This window comes from Schistocerca nitens, chromosome 2 (genome assembly GCF_023898315.1).
Source record: "Schistocerca nitens isolate TAMUIC-IGC-003100 chromosome 2, iqSchNite1.1, whole genome shotgun sequence".
Classification (NCBI taxonomy): Eukaryota; Metazoa; Arthropoda; class Insecta; order Orthoptera; family Acrididae; genus Schistocerca; species Schistocerca nitens.
This window is the reverse complement of record NC_064615.1, coordinates 960,562,651-960,583,548: the sequence shown is the minus strand read 5'-3', so window position 1 is coordinate 960,583,548 and position 20,898 is coordinate 960,562,651. Positions and strand designations below refer to the sequence as shown.

The following is a 20,898-nucleotide window of genomic DNA, read 5'->3' as shown; positions in this document are numbered from 1 at the left end:
ACCTCATAGCACCATTTAAGGCTTGGCGATTTCAACGAGTGTACGTTCAGCATGTGTGTTTACCTTGTGGTTGTTTCACAAGACGATCAGTTATGCCTCGTAGACAACAGCGAACATCGTTTGATCAAGTATCCGAGTTCGACAGAGGAAGGATAGTGGCTTACCGAGATTGTGGATTATCATACAGAGAAATCGCTAGTCGTGTTGGACGAAACCAAACAACTGTAATGCGGATATGTAACCGTTGGATGCAGGAGGGTACGACGGACTGACGTGGTCGATCGCATTCACCTCGGTGCACCACTGCACGTGCTGATAGGCAAATTGTGCGCATGGCAGTGACGGATCGCTCAGTGACATCCCGAACCATAGCACAGCACATTGCGTCTGTAACGCATCATCCAGTGTCTGCGCGTACCATTCGACGCCGTTTACAGCAGAGTGGTCTGTCCGCAAGACGTCCATTGCTTCGTCTACCATTGATGCAGAACCACAGACGTCTCCATCGCCAATGGTGTGATGACAGACGGATGTGGACGGCAGAATGGAATGACGTTGTCTTTATTGACGAGGCACGCTTCTGTCTGCAGCACCACGATGGTCGGATTCGAGTGTGGAAACACCGTGGAGAGAGGATGCTGGACAGCTGGATTATGCACCGCCACACTGGTCTTGCACCGGGTATTATGGTATGGGGCGGTATTGGATATTACTCTCGCACGCCTCTAGTACGCATTGCCGGTACTTTAAATAGCCGGCGCTACATATCCGAGGTGCTGGAGCCAGCTGTCCTTCCTTACCTTCAGGGCTCGGCCACAGCCATATTTCAACAGGATAATGCGCGACCACATGTGGCACGCATTGTCCAAAGCTTCTTCGTCAATAACCAGATTGAATTGCTTCCCTGGCCGGCTTGCTCTCCGGATCTTTCGCCGATAGAAAACATGTGGTCCATGGTTGCTCAACGAGTGACCCAGATTACATCCCCAGCTGCCACACCAGATGATCTTTGGCAACGTGTGGAAGCTGCTTGGGCTGCTGTACCCCAGGAACACATCCAACTTCTCTTTGACTCAATGCCGAGACGTGTGGCAGCAGTGATCTCCAACAATGGCGGCTACTCTGGCTACTGATTCTGGCAGGAACCACATGTCACAGACGTCTGTAAACTTAATCATTTGATACTTGGTCAACATGTTATCTACAAAATAAATTTTGTTGTGCTACCTCTTGTCTGTCTTGGTGTTGCATTTACGGTGGCCAGCAGTGTATATATTCACTTACGCAATTTGTTGTTAACAATCCGAACGAATTCAAAAGTAATAGCAGTGTACATGGCTACAACACTAGGAGAAAGGATGATCTTCACTACTCAAGGTTAAATCTAACTTTTAGCTCAGAAGGGGGTAAATAATGCTGCCACAAAAGTCTTTGGCCACTTACCTAATAGCATCAAAAGTCTGACAGATAGCCATATAGCATTTAAAAGGAAATTAAAAGAATTTATTAATGGCGACTCCTTCTACTCATTAGATGAATTTCTGGATATAGTAAGTGGGTAATTTCCCAAACCCCACAAAAAAAAAAAAAAAAAAAAAAAAAAAAAAAAAAAAAAATGAGTGTCATGTAATTTTCGTGTAATGTAATATCTTATATAGACACCTTTTATTAACCTGACACGTTTAACATCATTGCAGAGTGTCGTATTCATGATCCATGGAACAAGTACTAATCTAATCTAATCTGCTCAGGTAGCTCAGATGGTAGAGCACTTGCCCGCAAAAGGCAAAGGTCCCGAATTCGAGTCTCAGTTCAGCACACAGTTTTAATCTGCCAGGAAGTTCCATTATCCATGTTGATTTCCTTGATCATGGAACAAAAATAAATTCAGAACATTACATCACAATGCTGCAATCTCTGAAACGATGGCTAACAAGGGTCTGAAAAGAAAAGGGAAATGTTTTTCTGCAGCATAACAATGCCAAACTATACATTTCATGTGCCACCATAGCAGAACTTCAGAGACTGAATCTCACCACCGTACAGCATCCTCCATACAGTCCCCATTTAGCACCACCTGACTTCCACCTGTTCCTGATAATAAAAGATGATCTGCAGGGACATCATTATGCTTCTGATGAAGATCTTGAGAGAACTGTGAGACTGTGGTGTGGAAACAGAGTGTCAACTTCTTCAGAAAACTTGTTCATAGTTGGCAGAAATGTATCCAGTTGGCTGGTGATTATGTGGAAAAGTGAATATTGGTAATTAAAGGTCACATTCTAAGGATTATTTCTGCATTTGATTTATTAAAATATTCCCATCCAAACCTAATTAATGAAGGTGGAGGCATTACTTTTCATTCAACCCTTGTATAATGAGAAGATATGTACAATACCTAATATGTGAGAATGTGCCTATTCACAGCAAGTTGCTAAATCTAAATTTCATGAGAAGGTACCAAAAAATAATTGGAATTTCTTTGTAAAAAGCATTTACTTTATTATTTTTCAAATACAGCCTCAATCTCCTTAAAAAGACTCTCCACAAACATTAATGCACTTGTCGAAACATTCATTTCAGTGTTGGAAGCACCTTTGAAATTCTTCCTCCCTGATATCTGCTGGCACCTTCTTCACACAGTATTTTACATCTTTGACATTGGCAAAATGCTTCCCTTTCTAGTCTCTTTTCTTCCTCAGGAACAAGAAGAAGTCCAAGTGTGCTAAATTTGTCAAATAGATTGTGTGGGTCAAGGTAGTCATCTTCGTTGAGGCCAAAAACTGGCAAACACTGAGAGTCGTGCACAGGAGCATTGTCGTGATGCAGGAACCACTCATTGGAATTCCACAAACCCTGATGTTTTCACATCAATCTTCTGAGCAGATTTGTCATAACCTCCAAACAGAATTTCTGGTTTACTGTCTGGTTTTGAGGAACAATCCCTTTGATGTAAAAAAAAGGATCAGCATTGTCTTCACATTCAATTTCACCTGCTGAGCTTGTTTTTGAATGAGGTGAGACAGTTGACTTCAACTGAGTTGACTGTTGTTTACATTCTGGATCATACCCATAGCACCTTGACTCTTCACCTATGATGATTTTGTTGAAAAAATTTGGATCGTCTTTGATTTCTTCCTTCATTTCATGACAGGCTTGAAAGTGACAATCCCTTTGGTCGCTGATAAGAAGTCTAGACAAAAACTCTGCTGACACTCTGCATCCCCAAATCAATGGTCAAAATGCACTGAATTGACCTCCAGGATGACCTGGATAAGCCCTTGAGATGGTCAATTGTCCTATGTCAATCTTCATTGACCAGGTCATAGATTTTGTCACGGTTGTCCTTGCTTTGAGCAGAAAGAGATTGATCTCCAATGGCCATTTCTCCCTTTCTACATGGAGAAAACCATTTGTACACTTTAATTTTACTAAGAGCACATTCTTTGTAAGTTGTTTGCATCATCACAACAGTTTCCACTGATTTCTTGCCGAATAGAAAACAAAATTTCAAAGGTGCCTCTTGATCGTAATAAGTATACCCATTTTCTCGTGTCAAGTCTGCACTGTACAGAACTGTGAGAGAAGCCACACTAGTTGCTGATGGGTGATGCCACCTGGTGGAATGACTCAGGAGAGGACCTACAACAACCCTCTGGTGGTGCAACCTGATACTACAAGTACATGATGTGAAACATTATGATTCTGGTTATTTCTGGGTCCCCCCTCATACATAGATACAAACAGTAATGAAACTATGTGTATGACATTACTGTCTGGGAGGTCTTGACAGGTAGTTTTTTTACATCTCATTGGTTAGGAGTTTCTTCCTCTACATGAGGGCGCTGATGACATTGATGTTGAGCGCCCATAAACCCCAACACACACTCCTCCACATGACACAGTGGCATCTTTCCTTTGTCATGTGAGATTTGTATGATCAGCATGTATGCAGAGTGTCAGTGTGCTCTATGGTGGTGAGAGAATTGAGAAAGGAAAAGCCAGTAACAAAACATAGCCTACTCTTCTCATATAGCACCAACGAGGGAACTGCTAAACTTAATGTCCACCTCCATTGACAGTAATATGTGCCCTCATTCGATGAGACCTTCAGAAAGATTTAAAATTTGATCCAGAAAATAGTTGACATAAATAGTCAAGGAAGTCTTCAAATTAATCAATTAATCAAAATTTTGTTCAACTACAGCTAACTCATTCGGAATTTCTATGACAGGTGCATGCACTCTGATAAAGACTCATTTCCATTTGAAATATTTCACAGTTTCTTACTGTTCATAATGGACCTATTTGAGAGTAAATATGTTAAAAATCCCCCCCCATGAACCATGGACTTTGCCGTTGGTGGGGAGGCTTGCGTGCCTCAGAGATACAGATAGCTGTACCGTAGGTGCAACCACAACAGATGGGTATCTGTTGAGAAGCCAGAAAATTGTGTGGTTCCAGAAGAGTGGCAGCAGCCCTTCCAGTAGTTGCAGGGGCAACAATCTGGATGACTGGCTGACCTGGCCTTGTAACATCAACTAAAACGGTTTTGCTGTGCTGATACTGCAAACGGCTGAAAACAAGGGGAAACTACAGCCATAATTTTTCCTGAGGGCATGCAGCTTTACTGTATGGTTAAATGATGATGGCATCCTCTTGGATAAAATATTCTGGAGGTAAAATAGTCCCCCATTTGGATCTCTGGGCGGGACTACTCAAGAGGATGTCGTTATCAGGAGAAAGAAAACTGGCATTCTACGGATCGGAGCGTGGAATGTCAGATCCCTTAATCTGGCAGGTAGGTTAGAAAATTTAAAAAGGGAAATGGATAGGTTAAAGTTAGATATAGTGGGAATTAGTGAAGTTCAGTGGCAGGAGGAACAAGACTTCTGGTCAGGCGAATACAGGGTTGTAAATACAAAATCAAATAGGGGTAATGCTGGAGTAGGTTTAATAATGAATAAAAAAAAATATGAGTGTGGGTAAGCTACTACAAACAGCATAGTGAATGCATTATCGTGGCCAAGATAGACACGAAGCCCATGCCTACCACAGTAGTACAAGTTTTTATGCCAAGTAGCTCTGCAGATGACAAAGAGATTGATGAAATTTATGAGATAAAAGAAATTATTCAGATAGTGAAGGGAGACGAAAATTTAATAGTCATGGGTGACTGGAATTCGATATTCGGAAAAGGAAGAGAAGGAAATGTAGTAGGTGAATATGGAATGGGTGTAAGAAATGAAAGAGGAAGCTGCCTGGTAGAATTCTGCAAGAGCTAACACTTGGTTCAAGAATCATGAAAGAAGTTTGTATACATGGAAGAAGCCTGGAGATACTGGAAGGTTTCAGATAGATTATATAATGATAAGACAGAGATTTAGGAACCAGGTTTTAAATTGTAAGACATTTCCAGTGGCGGATGTGGATTCTGACCACAATCTATTGGTTAGGAACTGTAGATTAAAATGGAAGAAACCGCAAAAAGGTAGGAATTTAAGGAGATGGGACCTGGAAAAACTGACTAAACCAGAGGTTGTACAGAGTGTCACGGAGAGCATAAGGGAACGATTGACAGGAATGGGGGAAATAAATACAGTAAAAGAAGAATGGGTAGCTTTGAGGGATGAAGCAGTGAAGGCAGCAGAGGATCAAGTAGGTAAAACCACGAGGGCTAGTAGAAATCCTTAATTGATGAAAGGAGAAAATATAAAAATGCAGTAAATGAAGCAGCCAAAAAGGAATACAAACGTCTCAAAAATTAGATCGACAGGAAGTGCAAAATGGCTAAGCAGGGATGGCTAAGAGACAAATGTAGGGTGTAGAGGCACATTTCACTAGCAGTAAGATAGGCATATCTCACTAGGGGTAAGATAGATACTGCCTACAGGAAAATTAATGGGACCTTTGGAGAAAAGAGAACCACTTGTATGAATATCAAGAGCTCAGATGTAAACCCAGTTCTAAGCAAAGAAGGGAAAACAGAAAGGTGGAAGGAGTATATAGAGGGTCTATACAAGGGCGATGTACTTGAGGACAATATTATGGAAATGGAAAAGGATGTAGATGAAGATGAAATGGTAGATATGATACTGCGTGAAGAGTTTGACAGAGCACTGAAAGACCTAAGTCGAAACAAGGCCCCAGGAGTAGACAGCATTCCATTAGAACTACTGACAGCCTTGGGAGAGCCAGTCCTGACAAAACTCTACCATCTGGTGAGCAAGATGTATGAGACTGGCGAAATACCCTCAGACTTCAAGAAGAATATAATAATTACAATCCCAATGAAACAAGGTGTTGCCAGTTGCAAACTATCAGTTTTATAAGTCATGGCTGCAAAATACTAACACGAACTCTTTACAGACGAATGGAAAAACTGGTAGAAGCCAACCTCAGAGAAGATCAGTTTGGATTCTGTAGAAATGTTGGAACACGTGAGGCGGTACTGACCCTACCACTTATCTTAGAAGATAGATTAAGGAAAGGCAAACCTACATTTCTAGCATTTGTAGACTTAGAAATAGTTTTTGACAATGTTGACTGGAATACTCTCTTTCAAATTCTGAAGGTAGCAGGGGTAAAATACAGGGAGCGAAAGTCTATTTACAATTTGTACAGAAACCAGATGGCAGTTATAAGAGCTGAGGGACATGAAAGGAAAGCAGTGGTTGGAAGGGAGTGAGACAGGGTTGTAGCCTCTCCCCGATGTTATTCAATCTGTATACTGAGCAAGCAGTAAAGGAAACAAAAGAAAAATTTGGAGTAGGAATTAAAATCCATGGAGAAAAAATAATAACTTTGAGGTTCGCCGATGACATTGCAATTCTGTCAGAGACAGTAAAGGACTTGGAAGAGCAGTTGAATGGAATGGACAGTGTCTTGAAAGGAGGATATAAGATGAACATCAACAAAAGCAAAATGAAGATAATGGAATGTAGTCAAATTAAGTCAGGTGATGCTGAGGGAATTAGATTAGGAAATGAGACACTTAAAGTAGTAAAGGAGTTTTGCTATTTAGGGAGTAAAATAACTGATGATGGTCGAAGTAGAGAGGATATAAAATGTAGACTGGCAATGGCAAGGAAAGCGTTTCTGAAGAAGAGAAATTTGTTAACATCAAGTATAGATTCAAGTGTCAGGAAGTCGTTTCTGAAAGTATTTGTATGGAGTGTAGCCATGTATGGAAGTGAAACATGGGCAATAAATAGTTTGGACAAGAAGAGAATAGAAGCTTTTGAAATGTGGTGCTACAGAAGAATGCTGAAGATTAGATGGGTAGATCAAATAACTAATGAGGAGGTACTGAATAGAATTGGGGAGAAGAGAAATTTGTGGCACAACTTGACAAGAAGAAGGGATCAGTTGGTAGGACATGTTCTGAGGCATCAAGGGATCACCAGTTTAGTACTGGAGGGCAGTGTGGAGGGTAAAAATCATAGAGGGAGACCAAGAGATGAATACACCAAGCAGATTCAGAAGGATGTAGGCTGCAGTAGGTACTGGGAGATGAAGGAGCTTGCACAGGATAGAGTAACATGGAGAGCTGCATCAAACCAGTCTCTGAACTGAAGACCACCACCACCACCACCACCACCACCAAAAAAAATAATTTTCAGAAATCAAAATGGGTCTACTGTGAAGAAGGAACCTATGTTTTCCCCACATGTAAGTAAAGCTGAAAGCACAAAATAGTATAATTTATTATGTCATGTTTATAGCTTACCTGTACATTCACTACCAGTTGATTGTTGCCCCAAAATTGCAATATATAATGGAGGGCAATACAGTATTTTTTCATATCCATTGCAAGGTGATGAAAGAGAAATTTCCTTATCTCCACCTTGGCCTGTTATGCATGTTACATCATTACCATTTGTTTGTGTATTATTCATTGGAAACTCAATCCTTCGTGAATAGCACACCTCAACTGTGCCATATTGAACATTTTGCACCTTAAGAAACAGAAGGAAAGAAATCAAGATTATATTTTCTAAACTGCCTTTTCACTTACAGTTTGAGATTCATAGAGTGAGTCAGAAAGAGTACAGTTAATGAAATAACAATATGAAGTACAGTTCATAGTACAAAATTATGATAAAATATAAATACCTGAGAAAAATGTAAAATTACGAAAAACCAGAATGGCTGGCCATTACAAACTTTCAGGAGGCAAAACACAAACTACTGCTAGTAGGTACATAACCCAGCTGTTGAAATTGTTGGTTAATTCCTCTTGGAGGAAAGAGTGATAAGTCTGGAAGGATGGTACAGGATCCATGTTGAAAGGAAGCCATCTGTTATGAGGAAATGGAGAAAAGATGGAGGCAATTTGAATTATCTACTCTTTCTTTCTAACTTTCCCCGATCTATCCCTCTTTCCTTCCTATAGAACAAACTGCTAAGTAAATTAACATTGTAGTGTCCAGTTGTGTGAAAGATGTCAGTAAGAAATCCTGACAACTGCAAGCTACATGGTGTGATCCGCTGCCCACTCACAGAAGGAATAACACCTACCAAATTTTTTCGTGAATCAAAACAGTTTACGATAAAGGTGTTATGAACAGAATCAGTGTGTTTACGTGGTGTAGGGAGGTTAGTGGAGGCAAAAAAAATGTTCATGACAAACAGAGGAGTGGAAGATCTTCCATTTTGACTGATGAATTGGTGCAAAAAAATGAGGAAACTGTTAATGAAGGCCCCACTGACAGTGGATGAAATTTGTGCAATGTTTCCACAATTCAGCAGAACTCTCTAAAAAAGAGGCACTCATAGAAACTCTGGGGTACCGAAAACTGTGTGCAAGATGGGTCCCATAACAGCTGACAGAGCAGCACTGGAATAATCAGGTCAGTAGCACCCATGTTCTTCTTGAGTGACTTGGAAGGTGAGTATTTTATGACCTCTATCATGACTATAGATGAAACACTGGTGACTCATTAAGTGCCTGGACAAAAAGACAGTCATCACAGGGGCTGATGAGGGGAGTGTGCTTGTTGCATGACAATGCTCATGCTCACACAGTCTTGGCCAGCAAGGTGCTCTTGGACTCATTTGGTTGGAATGTTTTGAACCACTTTCCACATTCCCCTGACTTGGTGCCTTCAGATTACCATCTTTCCACCGCCCTGAAAGCACAAGTGGGGGGAATTAAATTTTCAACAGGTGAGTAGGTGCAGAAAGAGGTTCTGAAGGGGGGGGGGGGGGGGGGGGCTGGCGAAAACGTTCTTTCAGGACAGCATAAAGAATCTTGTGGCATGGCTCATCATAAGCAATCAGTAGGATGGCAGTTATGTGGAGAAATAATCAACAAGTATATAAACAATATCCCGTAATTTTTTTTTCAAATACACTTTTTCTAAACTAATGTAAAACATCTAGTATACTTACTTTCTGAATATGCCTCATATTATCATGGTGTCACCACTCCCAAAGGAATTCTAAATCTTCTGCCAGCTTCCTCATGGGAGAGATAAATGTACCCCTTCTGTTTGCATCTGGTGTAACTGCATGTTCAAATGTGATAATGTTTTTCAAAGTGTTTGCTCACTTTGTATCTGCAGTGAGATGTGGGAACTAGACTGTCATTTACTTTAGCAGATGTGGAAAACTGCCTAAAAACCAGGCTGATAGCACATCAGAATCAGTGAGGCAAATTTGTGAGAGAGATTCGATCTGATATCAGTGTGTGAGGAAGGAACAAATGGTTAGGTAACAGTTTAATATTACTTCATATAATATACAGCTGTACTTCTTTATTTTTATTACGTAACAGTAAAAAGGTAAAATTAAAGAAGTATAGCTGTCTATTTACAATGTAGTTTTTAACCTTTATCAAAGCTGTCCAGCACCATCTACACAAAATAGTTACATAATAGATTTTTCTGCATTTAAATGTGTTTAGAATACTTGTATTTAGCCTCTTGAAGGTAAGTAATTATCAGGCCTTCAGCCAACCTGTAATTCTAAAATATAAATAGGCCTATTGATATACAGCTAACATTTACAAACAGACTGTCACAACAGAAAACATAACATAACTTACTAAAAGATTTCAAAGAAAAAAGACTATATCACTAAAATATCTAAGCTGTAATGTGACATTGGTAAATCTAAGTTTGTGTAATACCAAAAGAAACAAAAGATAAAAATCATTTACTAATATGCCACTTTATTTCATCAAAAATTGCTTTCTTGTCAAGCATTTAAGCAAATTATGGGGATTCTCTATCATATGCGGCATCAAACAATATATATCTTCGTAGCTCTATTGTGAACAAAAAGAAAGGAAAAAGTAATCTCGAAAAGGAAGATATGATGCACAAGGGTATATTTCATTTTCCGTAACTATTCATTAACGTGATGTGTCTTCAGAACATTCATTTAGTTAGTTTTCAGCACAATCATGACTGGTACTGGTATCCAGGTATTTTGTGAATGTTGGTGTGGACTTTATAATTCAAATATTGTAGAAATATATTATTTTCTCTTAGTCTCTTCTACATAAACATCGAGTGTGAAACTATGTCTTCCACATTGTTCTTAAATATTGAAGTACTTCTCCTTTGTTTGAGCTTGCAGTAATAACAGATTCTATGAAATTTGGGATGTGATTATTAAACTTATGAGTTATAATGTAAATAATTTAGGGGTAAAGGTAAAAACTCACAGCATAACAGACAAATTGAGTCGTCAGTACATAAATATGACTGAAAACATTGCTAGCTTCTGGACAACCCTCTTTTGAGTTACAGGACACCCACACACCCACATATGAGTTGTGTTGGGTGGAGTGGGTGAGAGAGGAAAGGAGGCAATGAATGAGAGGGAGAGATAGAGAAGGGTGGCTGATCTTTCAGAGGGGTCCAGCACATACATAGGATAGAAATGCAACAAACAGACACCGGCACCAGTGAGTTTGTGCCGCTCATGACTGCAATATATGCCTTTCACCAAAATATTAGATGAAATAGAATTTCTGCAGTTACATGACTAAAATCTAATTGATCATTCACTGTGCAATGAAAATATGAAGAAGCACATCTTCGTTACAGTGAACAGCTCGTTGGTGGTCACGCCCACATAAAATACTGTGCAAAAATTGCAGCAGAGCTGATATGTGACATAAATTCAAGGACATACCCAGAGTGAACCAGGGGATGGTAACTGCCCTCCTCCCCCAACTTGATAAAATAATTAAGATCCTTGCAAATTGAACTTAAACTTTGCAAATGATTAATGATAAATGTATTATCTTATTTATTTATTTTATTTACACATTAAGTACTGTATGACCAAATTGAGGAGCAAATCTCCACGTTGATGGAACATGTCAGTACATGAAATTAGAAAATAAAAGTAATAACAGATAAAAATAAAATGTTTATGAACCTGAAAAAAGTCAAGCCATAAGTTTAAGTAAATGCAATCAACAATACAACAAGAATCAGCTTAAGTTTTCAAGGAACTCCTTGTCAGAATAGAAGGAGTCACCCATGAGGAAACTCTTCAGTTTTGGTTTGAAAGTGCGTAGATTACTGCTAAGATTTTTTTAATTTTAGTGGTAGCTTATTGAAAAATGGATGCAGCAGTATACTGCACACCTTTCTGCACAAAAGTTAAGAAAGTCCGATCCAAATGCAGATTTGATTTCTGCAGAGTATTAACTGAGTGAAAGCTGCTTATTCTTGGAAATAAGCTAATATTGTTAACAAGGAATTACAGTAAGGAATAGGTCCGCCCCGGTAGCTGAGTGGTCAGCATGACAGACTGTCAATCCTAAGGGCCCGGGTTCGATTCCCGGCTGGGTCGGAGATTTTCTCTGCTCAGGGACTGGGTGTTGTGTTGTCCTAATCATCATCATTTCATCCCCATCGACGCGCAGGTCGCCGAAGTGGCGTCAAATGGAAAGGCCTGCACCAGGTGAACGGTCTACCCGACAGGAGGCCCTAGCCACACGACAAAAAAAAAAAAAAAAAAAAAGTAAGGAATATATATATATATATATATATATATATATATATATATATATATATATATATATATATATATATATAACAGAGGGAAACATTCCACGTGGAAAAAATATATCTAAAAAGAAAGATGATGAGACTTACCAAACAAAAGCTCTGGCAGGTCGATAGACACACAAACAAACACAAATATACACACAAAATTCAAGCTTTCGCAACAAACTGTTGCCTCATCAGGAAAGAGGGAAGGAGAGGGAAAGACGAAAGGATGTGGGTTTTAAGGGAGAGGGTAAGGAGTCATTCCAATCCCGGGAGCGGAAAGACTTACTTTAGGGGGAAAAAAGGACAGGTATACACTCGCACACACACACATATCCATATGTGTGGATGGATATGTGTGTGTGTGCGAGTGTATACCTGTCCTTTTTTCCCCCTAAAGTAAGTCTTTCCGCTCCCGGGATTGGAATGACTCCTTACCCTCTCCCTTAAAACCCACATCCTTTCGTCTTTCCCTCTCCTTCCCTCTTTCCTGATGAGGCAACAGTTTGTTGCGAAAGCTTGAATTTTGTGTGTATATTTGTGTTTGTTTGTGTGTCTATCGACCTGCCAGCGCTTTTGTTTGGTAAGTCTCATCATCTTTCTTTTTAGATATATTTTTTCCACGTGGAATGTTTCCCTCTGTTATATATATATATATATATATATATATATATATATATATATATATATATATATATATATATATATATATATATATATTGAGTGGCCAATGTCAAAATACCCAGACTTGTAAACAGGGATCGACAAGAGGTTCATGAACTTACACCACTTATTGCCCAAACTGCCCATTTCTGAGCCAAAAATATCCTTTTAGAATGGGAAATGTTACCCCAAAATATAATACCATATGAAATAATCAAATGAAAATAAGCAAAGTAGACTAATTTTTGTGTCGAATGATCACTCACTTCTGATAATGCTTGAATAGTAAAAATGGCAGCATAAAGTCTTTGAACAAGATCCTGAACATGGGCTTTCCATGACAGTTTACTATCTATCTGAACAGCTAGAGATTTGAAATGTTCAGTTTCACTAATCATATGCCCGTTCTGTGAAACTAAAAAGTCAGGTTTTTCGAATTGTGTGTTATAAACTGTAAAAACTGAGTCTTACTGTGATTTAGCATTAGTTTATTTTCTACAGGCCATGAACTTAGGTCATTCGAAATGGGGTCAGTGTTGCACACAACATCCTTTACTACCAAGCTAGTGTCGTCAGCAAACAGAAATATTTTAGAGTTACCCATAATACTAGAGGGCATGTCATTTATATAAATAAAGAACAGGAGTGACCCCAAAACTGATCCCTGGGGCACCCCAAACTTGACCATACCCCACTCAGACCCCACATCACAGCCATTCTCAACCTTGTAAATAATGATTTTTTTACTGTCTGTTGCTAAAGTAAGAGGTGAACCAATTATGAGCTACTTCCCGTATTCCGCCAAGGTCCAACTTCTGGAGCAATATTTTGTGATCAACACAAACAAACACCGGAGTTAAATCAAAAAATATGCCTAGCATTCAAAACCCTTTGTTCAACACATCCATTACCTCACAAAGAAAAGAGAAGGTAGCATTTTCAGTTGTAAAATGATTTCTAAAGCTGAACTGTACATTTGATAGCAAATCACGTAGTATAAAATGACCAATTATCCTTACACACACAGCCTTTTCAATAACTTTAGCGCTGATGGCATAGAAATAGGCCTAAAATTGTCTACAGTATCCTTTTCTCCCTTTTTATTCAGCAGCTTTACTACTGAGTACTTTAATCGTTTGGGAAACTGACCATTCCTAAAGGAAAAATTACAAATATGGCTAAATACTGTAGTGCTTCAAGAATTTCCGCATAAATTCTAGAACCACTCATCCTTCTACTGTCTTGAACAATGACATTTTAAAAATAAGTGTGAGAGAATGTACATACAGTGTGACACATGTTTGTGTGCAGGCTGAAAAGAAGTCATGAGCACAAGGTAGACGCGATGGACGAACGGCATCGACAAGTGTTTGCTGCTTGTGCCACAGAAGTCGTATTGGAAGAACAAGGAGTGTTTATGTATCTTATATTGTTTTATAGTGTTGACTATTGTAATGAGTAAAAAGAACAATTGAAAAAATATTAATTATAATTAATGTGTTGGACTTGCTAGAAGCAAGACGTGTTAATAAATTATGTGGCTGTAAAAACTATACTATTGTAAATGTATTTAATCAAGTCTAATGCTATATGAATTGGTTGACTTGCAAACATTCAAATATTTATGTGAGAAATGGTGACTTTGTTCTTTGTGGAAGTTGAAATATACCAAGACTAAACTAAAAGTATTCTCCGAGTATCCAATTATTTCATGGAGACAAAGAGAGAGAGAGAGAGAGAGAGAGAGAGAGAGAGAGAGAGAGAGAGAGAGAGAGAGAGTTATAAATCCTGTTAACCAGCAGTATTTTTTGGAGAAGAAGTTTTTTTGGAGGTCGGTGTAGCTGGCTATCCAGAGAAGAAGATCGGTTGTTCATACCACGTAAGTCAACTGATGTGAGAGAGGTGTGAATTTTGCAGGCAATACAATTTCGCCTCACACTCCAGGTCATCTAAAGTGTTAGAACACAGGGCTAACATGTGCAACACAGTACTTTAATATGCTGTTAGGCACTCCATCTATCCATGAGAGTCATTAGTCTTCAGTGATTTTATTATTGATTCAATCTCGCCCTTGTCTGTATCACAGAGGAGTATTTCAGACATAATCTTGGAAAGGCATTTGCCAAGAAAGTTATATGATTCCCTGTAGAAACTAATTTTTTTTAAATTCACCAGCAATGCTCAGAAAATGATTGTTAAATATTGTACATAAATCTGATTTATCAATAACAGAAATATTTTTACTATGAACTGACTTTATATCATCGACCTTGTGCTGCTCACCAGACACTTCCTTCACAATTGACCATATGATTTTAATTTTATCATGTGAAGTATCTGTTCTATTTGCATACCACATACGCCTTCCTAATAACATTTTTAAGCACCTAACAGCACTGTTTGTAATGGGCTACTGTAGCTTGAATGTGACTGCTTCTAATATTTTGATATAATTCCCGCTTTGTTCTACATGATATCCTTATCCCACTAGTCAGCCACCTGGGCTGCTTATTACTGCTAGTACCCTATTTAGAATGTTCTAATGGAAAGCAACTCTCAAAGAGCATGAGAAACGTGTTAAGAAAAGCATTATATTTATCACCTATGTTAACGGCACTATAAACATCCTGCCACTCTTGTTCTTTGACGAGGTTTAAAAAACTCTCTATTGCTGTTGGATTAACTTTCCATTTATTATTTTATTTATCTATTTCTTTTTGAATTCCAAGGATCCTTGATGTGAGTGTATGGATAGAATGTAGAACATGTCACATTAATAGCTACATGTAAATGGTCATGAGACTTATAATCTAAATCATATGTAAACAGATAAATGAGGTTCAAGTAATCAAATAACAACATAGATTATGTTAGTAATAATTGTTAAATAAAGGATATAGCTAACAATCTAATTCATATAAGATGGACTGTCAACAATTGATGTACAGCCTTACCCAGTCAGAATAGAAATAACTATTCAAAAGATACAGTTTTGGCTGTTTTTTGAATTTAGTCTTATCCCCAATCACTAATTTAACATGAATTGGAAATTCATTGTGTACTTTCATGCTTGAATAATGTACGCCTTTCTACATCATGCAGGGATTTGTTCATTTTTGGGAAGATCATGTTTACGTCTCGTATCATGATCATGATATTCACTGTTTGACCTGTACATTGTATGATTATTTTTCACAAAGTACATTAGTGAAAAAATGTATTGGCATGGCTTGGTGAGGATCTGCAGTTGTTTGAATAAATTTGTGCAAGAGCATCTAGGTTGCACTCTACCCATCCACCACTATCTACTACATAAACTGAGTTGCCATCCCATAGCTCAGATACTACATATGTTATTGTATAAATTCATTAAGTTTATAATTGTTGTCTGATCCATTATCTGTTATATGCATTACCGCCCTTAATATTTATTAAGCTCTTGCTAAAGCTGTTTGCTGAGAATCTAATGGTGTTTTCTTCCTAATATCCCAGTATCAGTGTCTGTGTTCTCTCTTGTGAGTGATTGTGAATAATGGCTGGGGGAGGCCATTTCTAAGTGGAAAAATGTTGTATTTTTATTTGTCTTGTCTGATTTTCTGGAAACACCCAAAATGTTTCCAGTGGGAATCTATAAATCCTAATTCTTATAAATTTGCTAACAGGCAATAGTATTTTGCATTTATATGCTTTTATGTAGTTGCTTGAGCTATGATAAGACAGCCTGTTTGTTGTTCATAATCATCTGGAGTCAAAATTAGAATTCATCTCCCTAAGATGTGTTCATCAGGGTGAAGTAAATAAATATCCAGAGGTTATAAGCAATTTGTATGTATAAGTAATTAAAATACAAGTTTTCTTAGCCTTACAGGACTGTTCACCAGTTGACATTCTACAACTACATCTATACTCTAAAAGTGCATAGCAAAAGGTAACATGGAATCCACATTCAACATCAGTTTATTTGCTTTTCTTGTTAATGTTATGAGTAGTTACTTGACTTCTTGTGTGTCATTAATACATCTAGCACATGGAAAGTTGTTCACATTGTAACAAAGAATATAATAATAATATTTTTAATAATAATAATAATAATAAGAGGAAGAAGTTGCCAGCCAGAAATACATAGTAATAATATTAATTCAAAAGAGTCTCATTGGTGTCCACCAAGATTGATTCAAGTTTTTACTAACAATAACTTAAAATCTGCCACCCTCTTACTATGTACTATTGTCCAGAGCCTGACAAACCCAAGTTTCTTAACAAGGTGTTACTCAACTGGGACATGATATAAGTGTAATCAGAATAAATGGCTCCAGGAAGCATGATTGGTGAATGAGTGTGAAGCAGCTGTTGAGTCTAGAAGAAAAATGCAGATCTGACAGACAACTAAGAAATAAAAGAAACTGAAAATATGTGAGACAGTGAGAACAATAACTGCCAAAATAATAAGAAATGCCTGGAGAACCAACTGGAATGAAAAGTTGGGAGACACCAATGGTGCACTTAAAAATTAAGTACGAGCATTCCACAATTAGACCATTTTTTCACTTGTGGCTTTTTTTAAGATAACAGTTAATACAAAAATACTTATTTAGAGAAACAAGTATTAAAATTACATTACTTAAAGAAACAAATAGTAAAATTACGAATTACCTTTATACGGACTGAACTTGCACCAAAAAGATATTTCGAGTTTACTTTGTAATAGCTGATATAACCTAGCTGCACATAATCAACAAACTCTGCAGATGAGTATGACTGTGTATTTTTATTATAGCTGCAGATGGAATTTGTAATCCTCTTGTGCACTAAAAAGAAAGAAATATAATCAATACTAAAAATATAATGCAATCAAAGTCAGAGTGTAAAATCTTATTAAGTTCACTGTTTCTGCAGTTTCTAAGTTCTAATAAGGAATTCATGATCAAGAACTAAGAAATAACATACTTGGGAAAGAAGGTGTTATAAATAGATCAGCAGTAAAAGTTTATGAGGTACAAATTGACTGCTAATTTACCTTTCTTTAAGCTTGTATCAAGAGCATTGAGATCAAGTTTTTCAGTTCTGGTAGTTGGCATCGTATAAGTAATTACATCTTCTTGTGACAGAACAAGTGACTGAACACGGTCTGCCCCACTTGTTACCATATACCGAAATGCAACATCTGAAGAAACAGAAAACAAACATAAATGCTCTATACTTGTCATTCAGGAAGATAAAGTGAATCAGTGAAACAGTTTCATACTTCCATAATGTTCTACAATACAACATAAAAATCATAACAAAAAGGAAAATTATAAAAATACTTTTTTCTTTAAAGGAGAATCTGGTTGTTTTAAATGCTCTGTAGTCAATTTCCTGAGTGACTCTACCTTTTCATAGCAGTGGCTCTCTAATACAAGTCACTGGATAAAGGCCACCTGTTCACTGCTCACTGTACTACTACCTTCAGCTACAAGCATTTAAGCTGCCCTGGCAAATGGTATCTACACTCGACCTGTTAGATAATCGGCCTTTGCTCATCTCACAGAATCCAATGAAGACTTCTTTGGTGTACCAATAATCCATTTATCTGGCTACATGTCCCATCCATCTCCATTCTATTTTCACACAATGATCATAGCTACTTTGTCCATACCAGTCGTTCTTTTAATCCATATGTATGCTTCCCTCCTTCTCTCAGTAATTCCTAAAATGCATCTATCTGTTTCTTGCACGCCAACGCTGGTTTTCCAATGGTTTTCACAATAAAAGTCTATATCTCTTTGCCTTAATTAAAACTGATAATACACTGAAATTGTAAGCTTTTTCTTTATGACACACTTGGAGCTTTGTTTTGAAAACCCTGTTTCATTTACTAAAAGTAGCTTGGGCTATTCTCACTCTTCTGTTTTCTTGCTGTCCACTGGTAGTTTAATTTCCACTATCTAAAATACAAACAAATTGTTGACTGGTCCTATGGTTTCATTGTTAATTTGTACTCTTTCTTTTCAATATGTTGGTTATTAACTGTTTTAGTCTGATTACAAATGACTTTCAGACAAACTTCTGTAGTCAAGTTTTTCTGTTTGTTGTTGAACTTCATCTGCAGAAGAGCCAATCAATACAGTATCAAAAAATATCATTCAAATATGTCCCATTAACCCATATACTTCCTTCTGAAAAAAACTCCTCTACAAAATAATCCTCTATGTCCACTGGAAATAGTTTTGCTCATATTTGTCTTTCAGCACTGGAATTTTCACTACCATAATGAATTTTGATGTAAGATGTAGCAATGACCCATATCTCTTTTGGTATATTCAGATTGCCTGGCTCATTGTCTTGTTTCTCAAGGGCTGTCAGTACAAATTACACTGAAACTGAAGCAAAAAACTTTTTGAAACCTGTAATCCAAACGAAAGTGGTAATTCGTAACCATCAGTTATAATTCATACTAAGTACTCCAGTCTATAAGTTTGTTAATACTTTGCAAATGGTCCATTGTGCTAACATCCATTTCCAGAACCAGATTTTTACCACTGTCTTGATATTTCTGGATCAAAAGTAATATTAATACTTTACTTTCCATGTAATCAAACTGTAGTATAACCAAATGTCAACAACCAATAAAAGCTACAATCTTTCACCTGTCTTGTTTACAGCCCTTTTCCTTAGCAAAAAATATAGGAGATAAACTAGGGCTTGCCTTCAGTCTGTATGAGGGAACAGACCAAGAAAAGTTTATCAGATGGACAACAATTAAGTTTAACATTCTACAAGCAGAGGCATGGGATGATACAAGCTTGAATAGTATGAATAAACTAGAAGAGAAAAATGGAGATGGTGAAATTAGTATGGCTTAGCTAAGTGAAGTGGGAGGAAGGCTCAGGTGATTACAGCACAACAGCAACAGCATTATCTATGGTATTGCAATTTCTTTAGTCAGAAGGCAGGCTATGGAATAAGTAACTTTTACCAGCATAATGACTAAACTAATCTTCTTGGGATTAATCTGAAGCCAGTGTCAACCACCATTTTATGAATTTAAATGTTCACATCTAAAGCTGATCATGAAATAGACAGAATTTAAAAAAATTAGAAACTAATAATATTTGTTAAGAAGCTCATGAAATTTTGGGTGAACTGACAGATGTTAGTATATTGCTGTCATGGCATTTCTGTTTTGGTGCAGAGTCTTCTGACCATCCTCAGGTGTATACTGTAAATAGTTCACTAAGTTCCCGTATTTAAGACCCCCACCAGTAGAATATCCAGTGGTCACTGGGTGTGCATTACTTTGAGTGGGTGTACTGCTGCTGCAGATCTCTGCATTGCTCTGAACAGTCTCCATGATGAAAGTTTGCCTCCTCAACATCAGATTGATCATCTTCATAAGGGAAAACTACAAAATTGTGATAATACGAGAGAAGGAAAGTTGCTATTCACCATATAGCAGAGATGCTGAGCCGCGATAGCCACAATAAAAACATTCACACAATGAGATGTGTGTGCAAGTTGTGCTTGCATAAGTGTGTGTGTGCGTGTGTATATGTGTGTCTACTGCTGACAAAGGCCTTAATGGCCGAAAGCTATGATTGTGTGAATCTTTTTATTGTGCCTATCACGGCTCAGCATCTCCGCTATATGGTGAGTAGCAACTTTCCTTCTCTTGTATTGTTACATTCCATCCTACAAAATTTTGATGTTTAACAGAGCACAAGGTTTTTCTATCAGAAGATCCATACAGTATTTAACAGTAACTCACCATCCTGATTGATAAGGGCCTCAGATAGTCATATTTCCACTGATTCACTGTTAATGCAGGATAAACATCCTATAGTGTTGGTAATCTGAACAGTATAATAGTGGCAGGAAAGAGAGGCAAACTAATTGGAGCTGATAAATGAACATGGAGAGAAGCTTTTGCAGTATTGTAATGGCTTCCAACTACTTGTAGTGAACGCCCATCTCAGAACTACAAGATAAGAAGATGTTGCGTGACATGGAAAGATATTATTGTTAGACAAAGATTTACTCAGAGAAGGAAGGCCAATAGCAGTAACCAGAAAACTCTAGGACAGGCTAGATGTGATCAGTAACTACACATGTGGCAACCTATACCTGAACCATGGTAGCTTGCTTAGCCAATTTCTGTCACTGGCTGAGCCCGCATGAACTGCTTTTCACACTTATGGCAGTGCTCTTCACTCCTGTGCTTTAACGCCTTCAAGCCGCTATC

At 37.8% G+C, this 20,898-nt stretch overlaps 1 protein-coding gene across 2 annotated transcripts in view; it reads right to left on the bottom strand.

The window, feature by feature from the left end:
- The window catches only part of LOC126237280 (uncharacterized), a 157,175-nt gene that overhangs the window by 3,663 nt on the left and 132,614 nt on the right, over positions 1–20,898 (bottom strand). For both annotated transcript variants that reach the window (XM_049947217.1, XM_049947216.1), the window contains exons 13-15: positions 17,695–17,841; positions 17,331–17,485; positions 7,730–7,958 (exon numbers count right to left, since the gene is read on the bottom strand). In XM_049947217.1, coding sequence (XP_049803174.1) covers positions 7,730–7,958; positions 17,331–17,485; positions 17,695–17,841 — 531 coding nt within the window. The remainder of the gene's footprint in view (positions 1–7,729; positions 7,959–17,330; positions 17,486–17,694; positions 17,842–20,898) is intronic.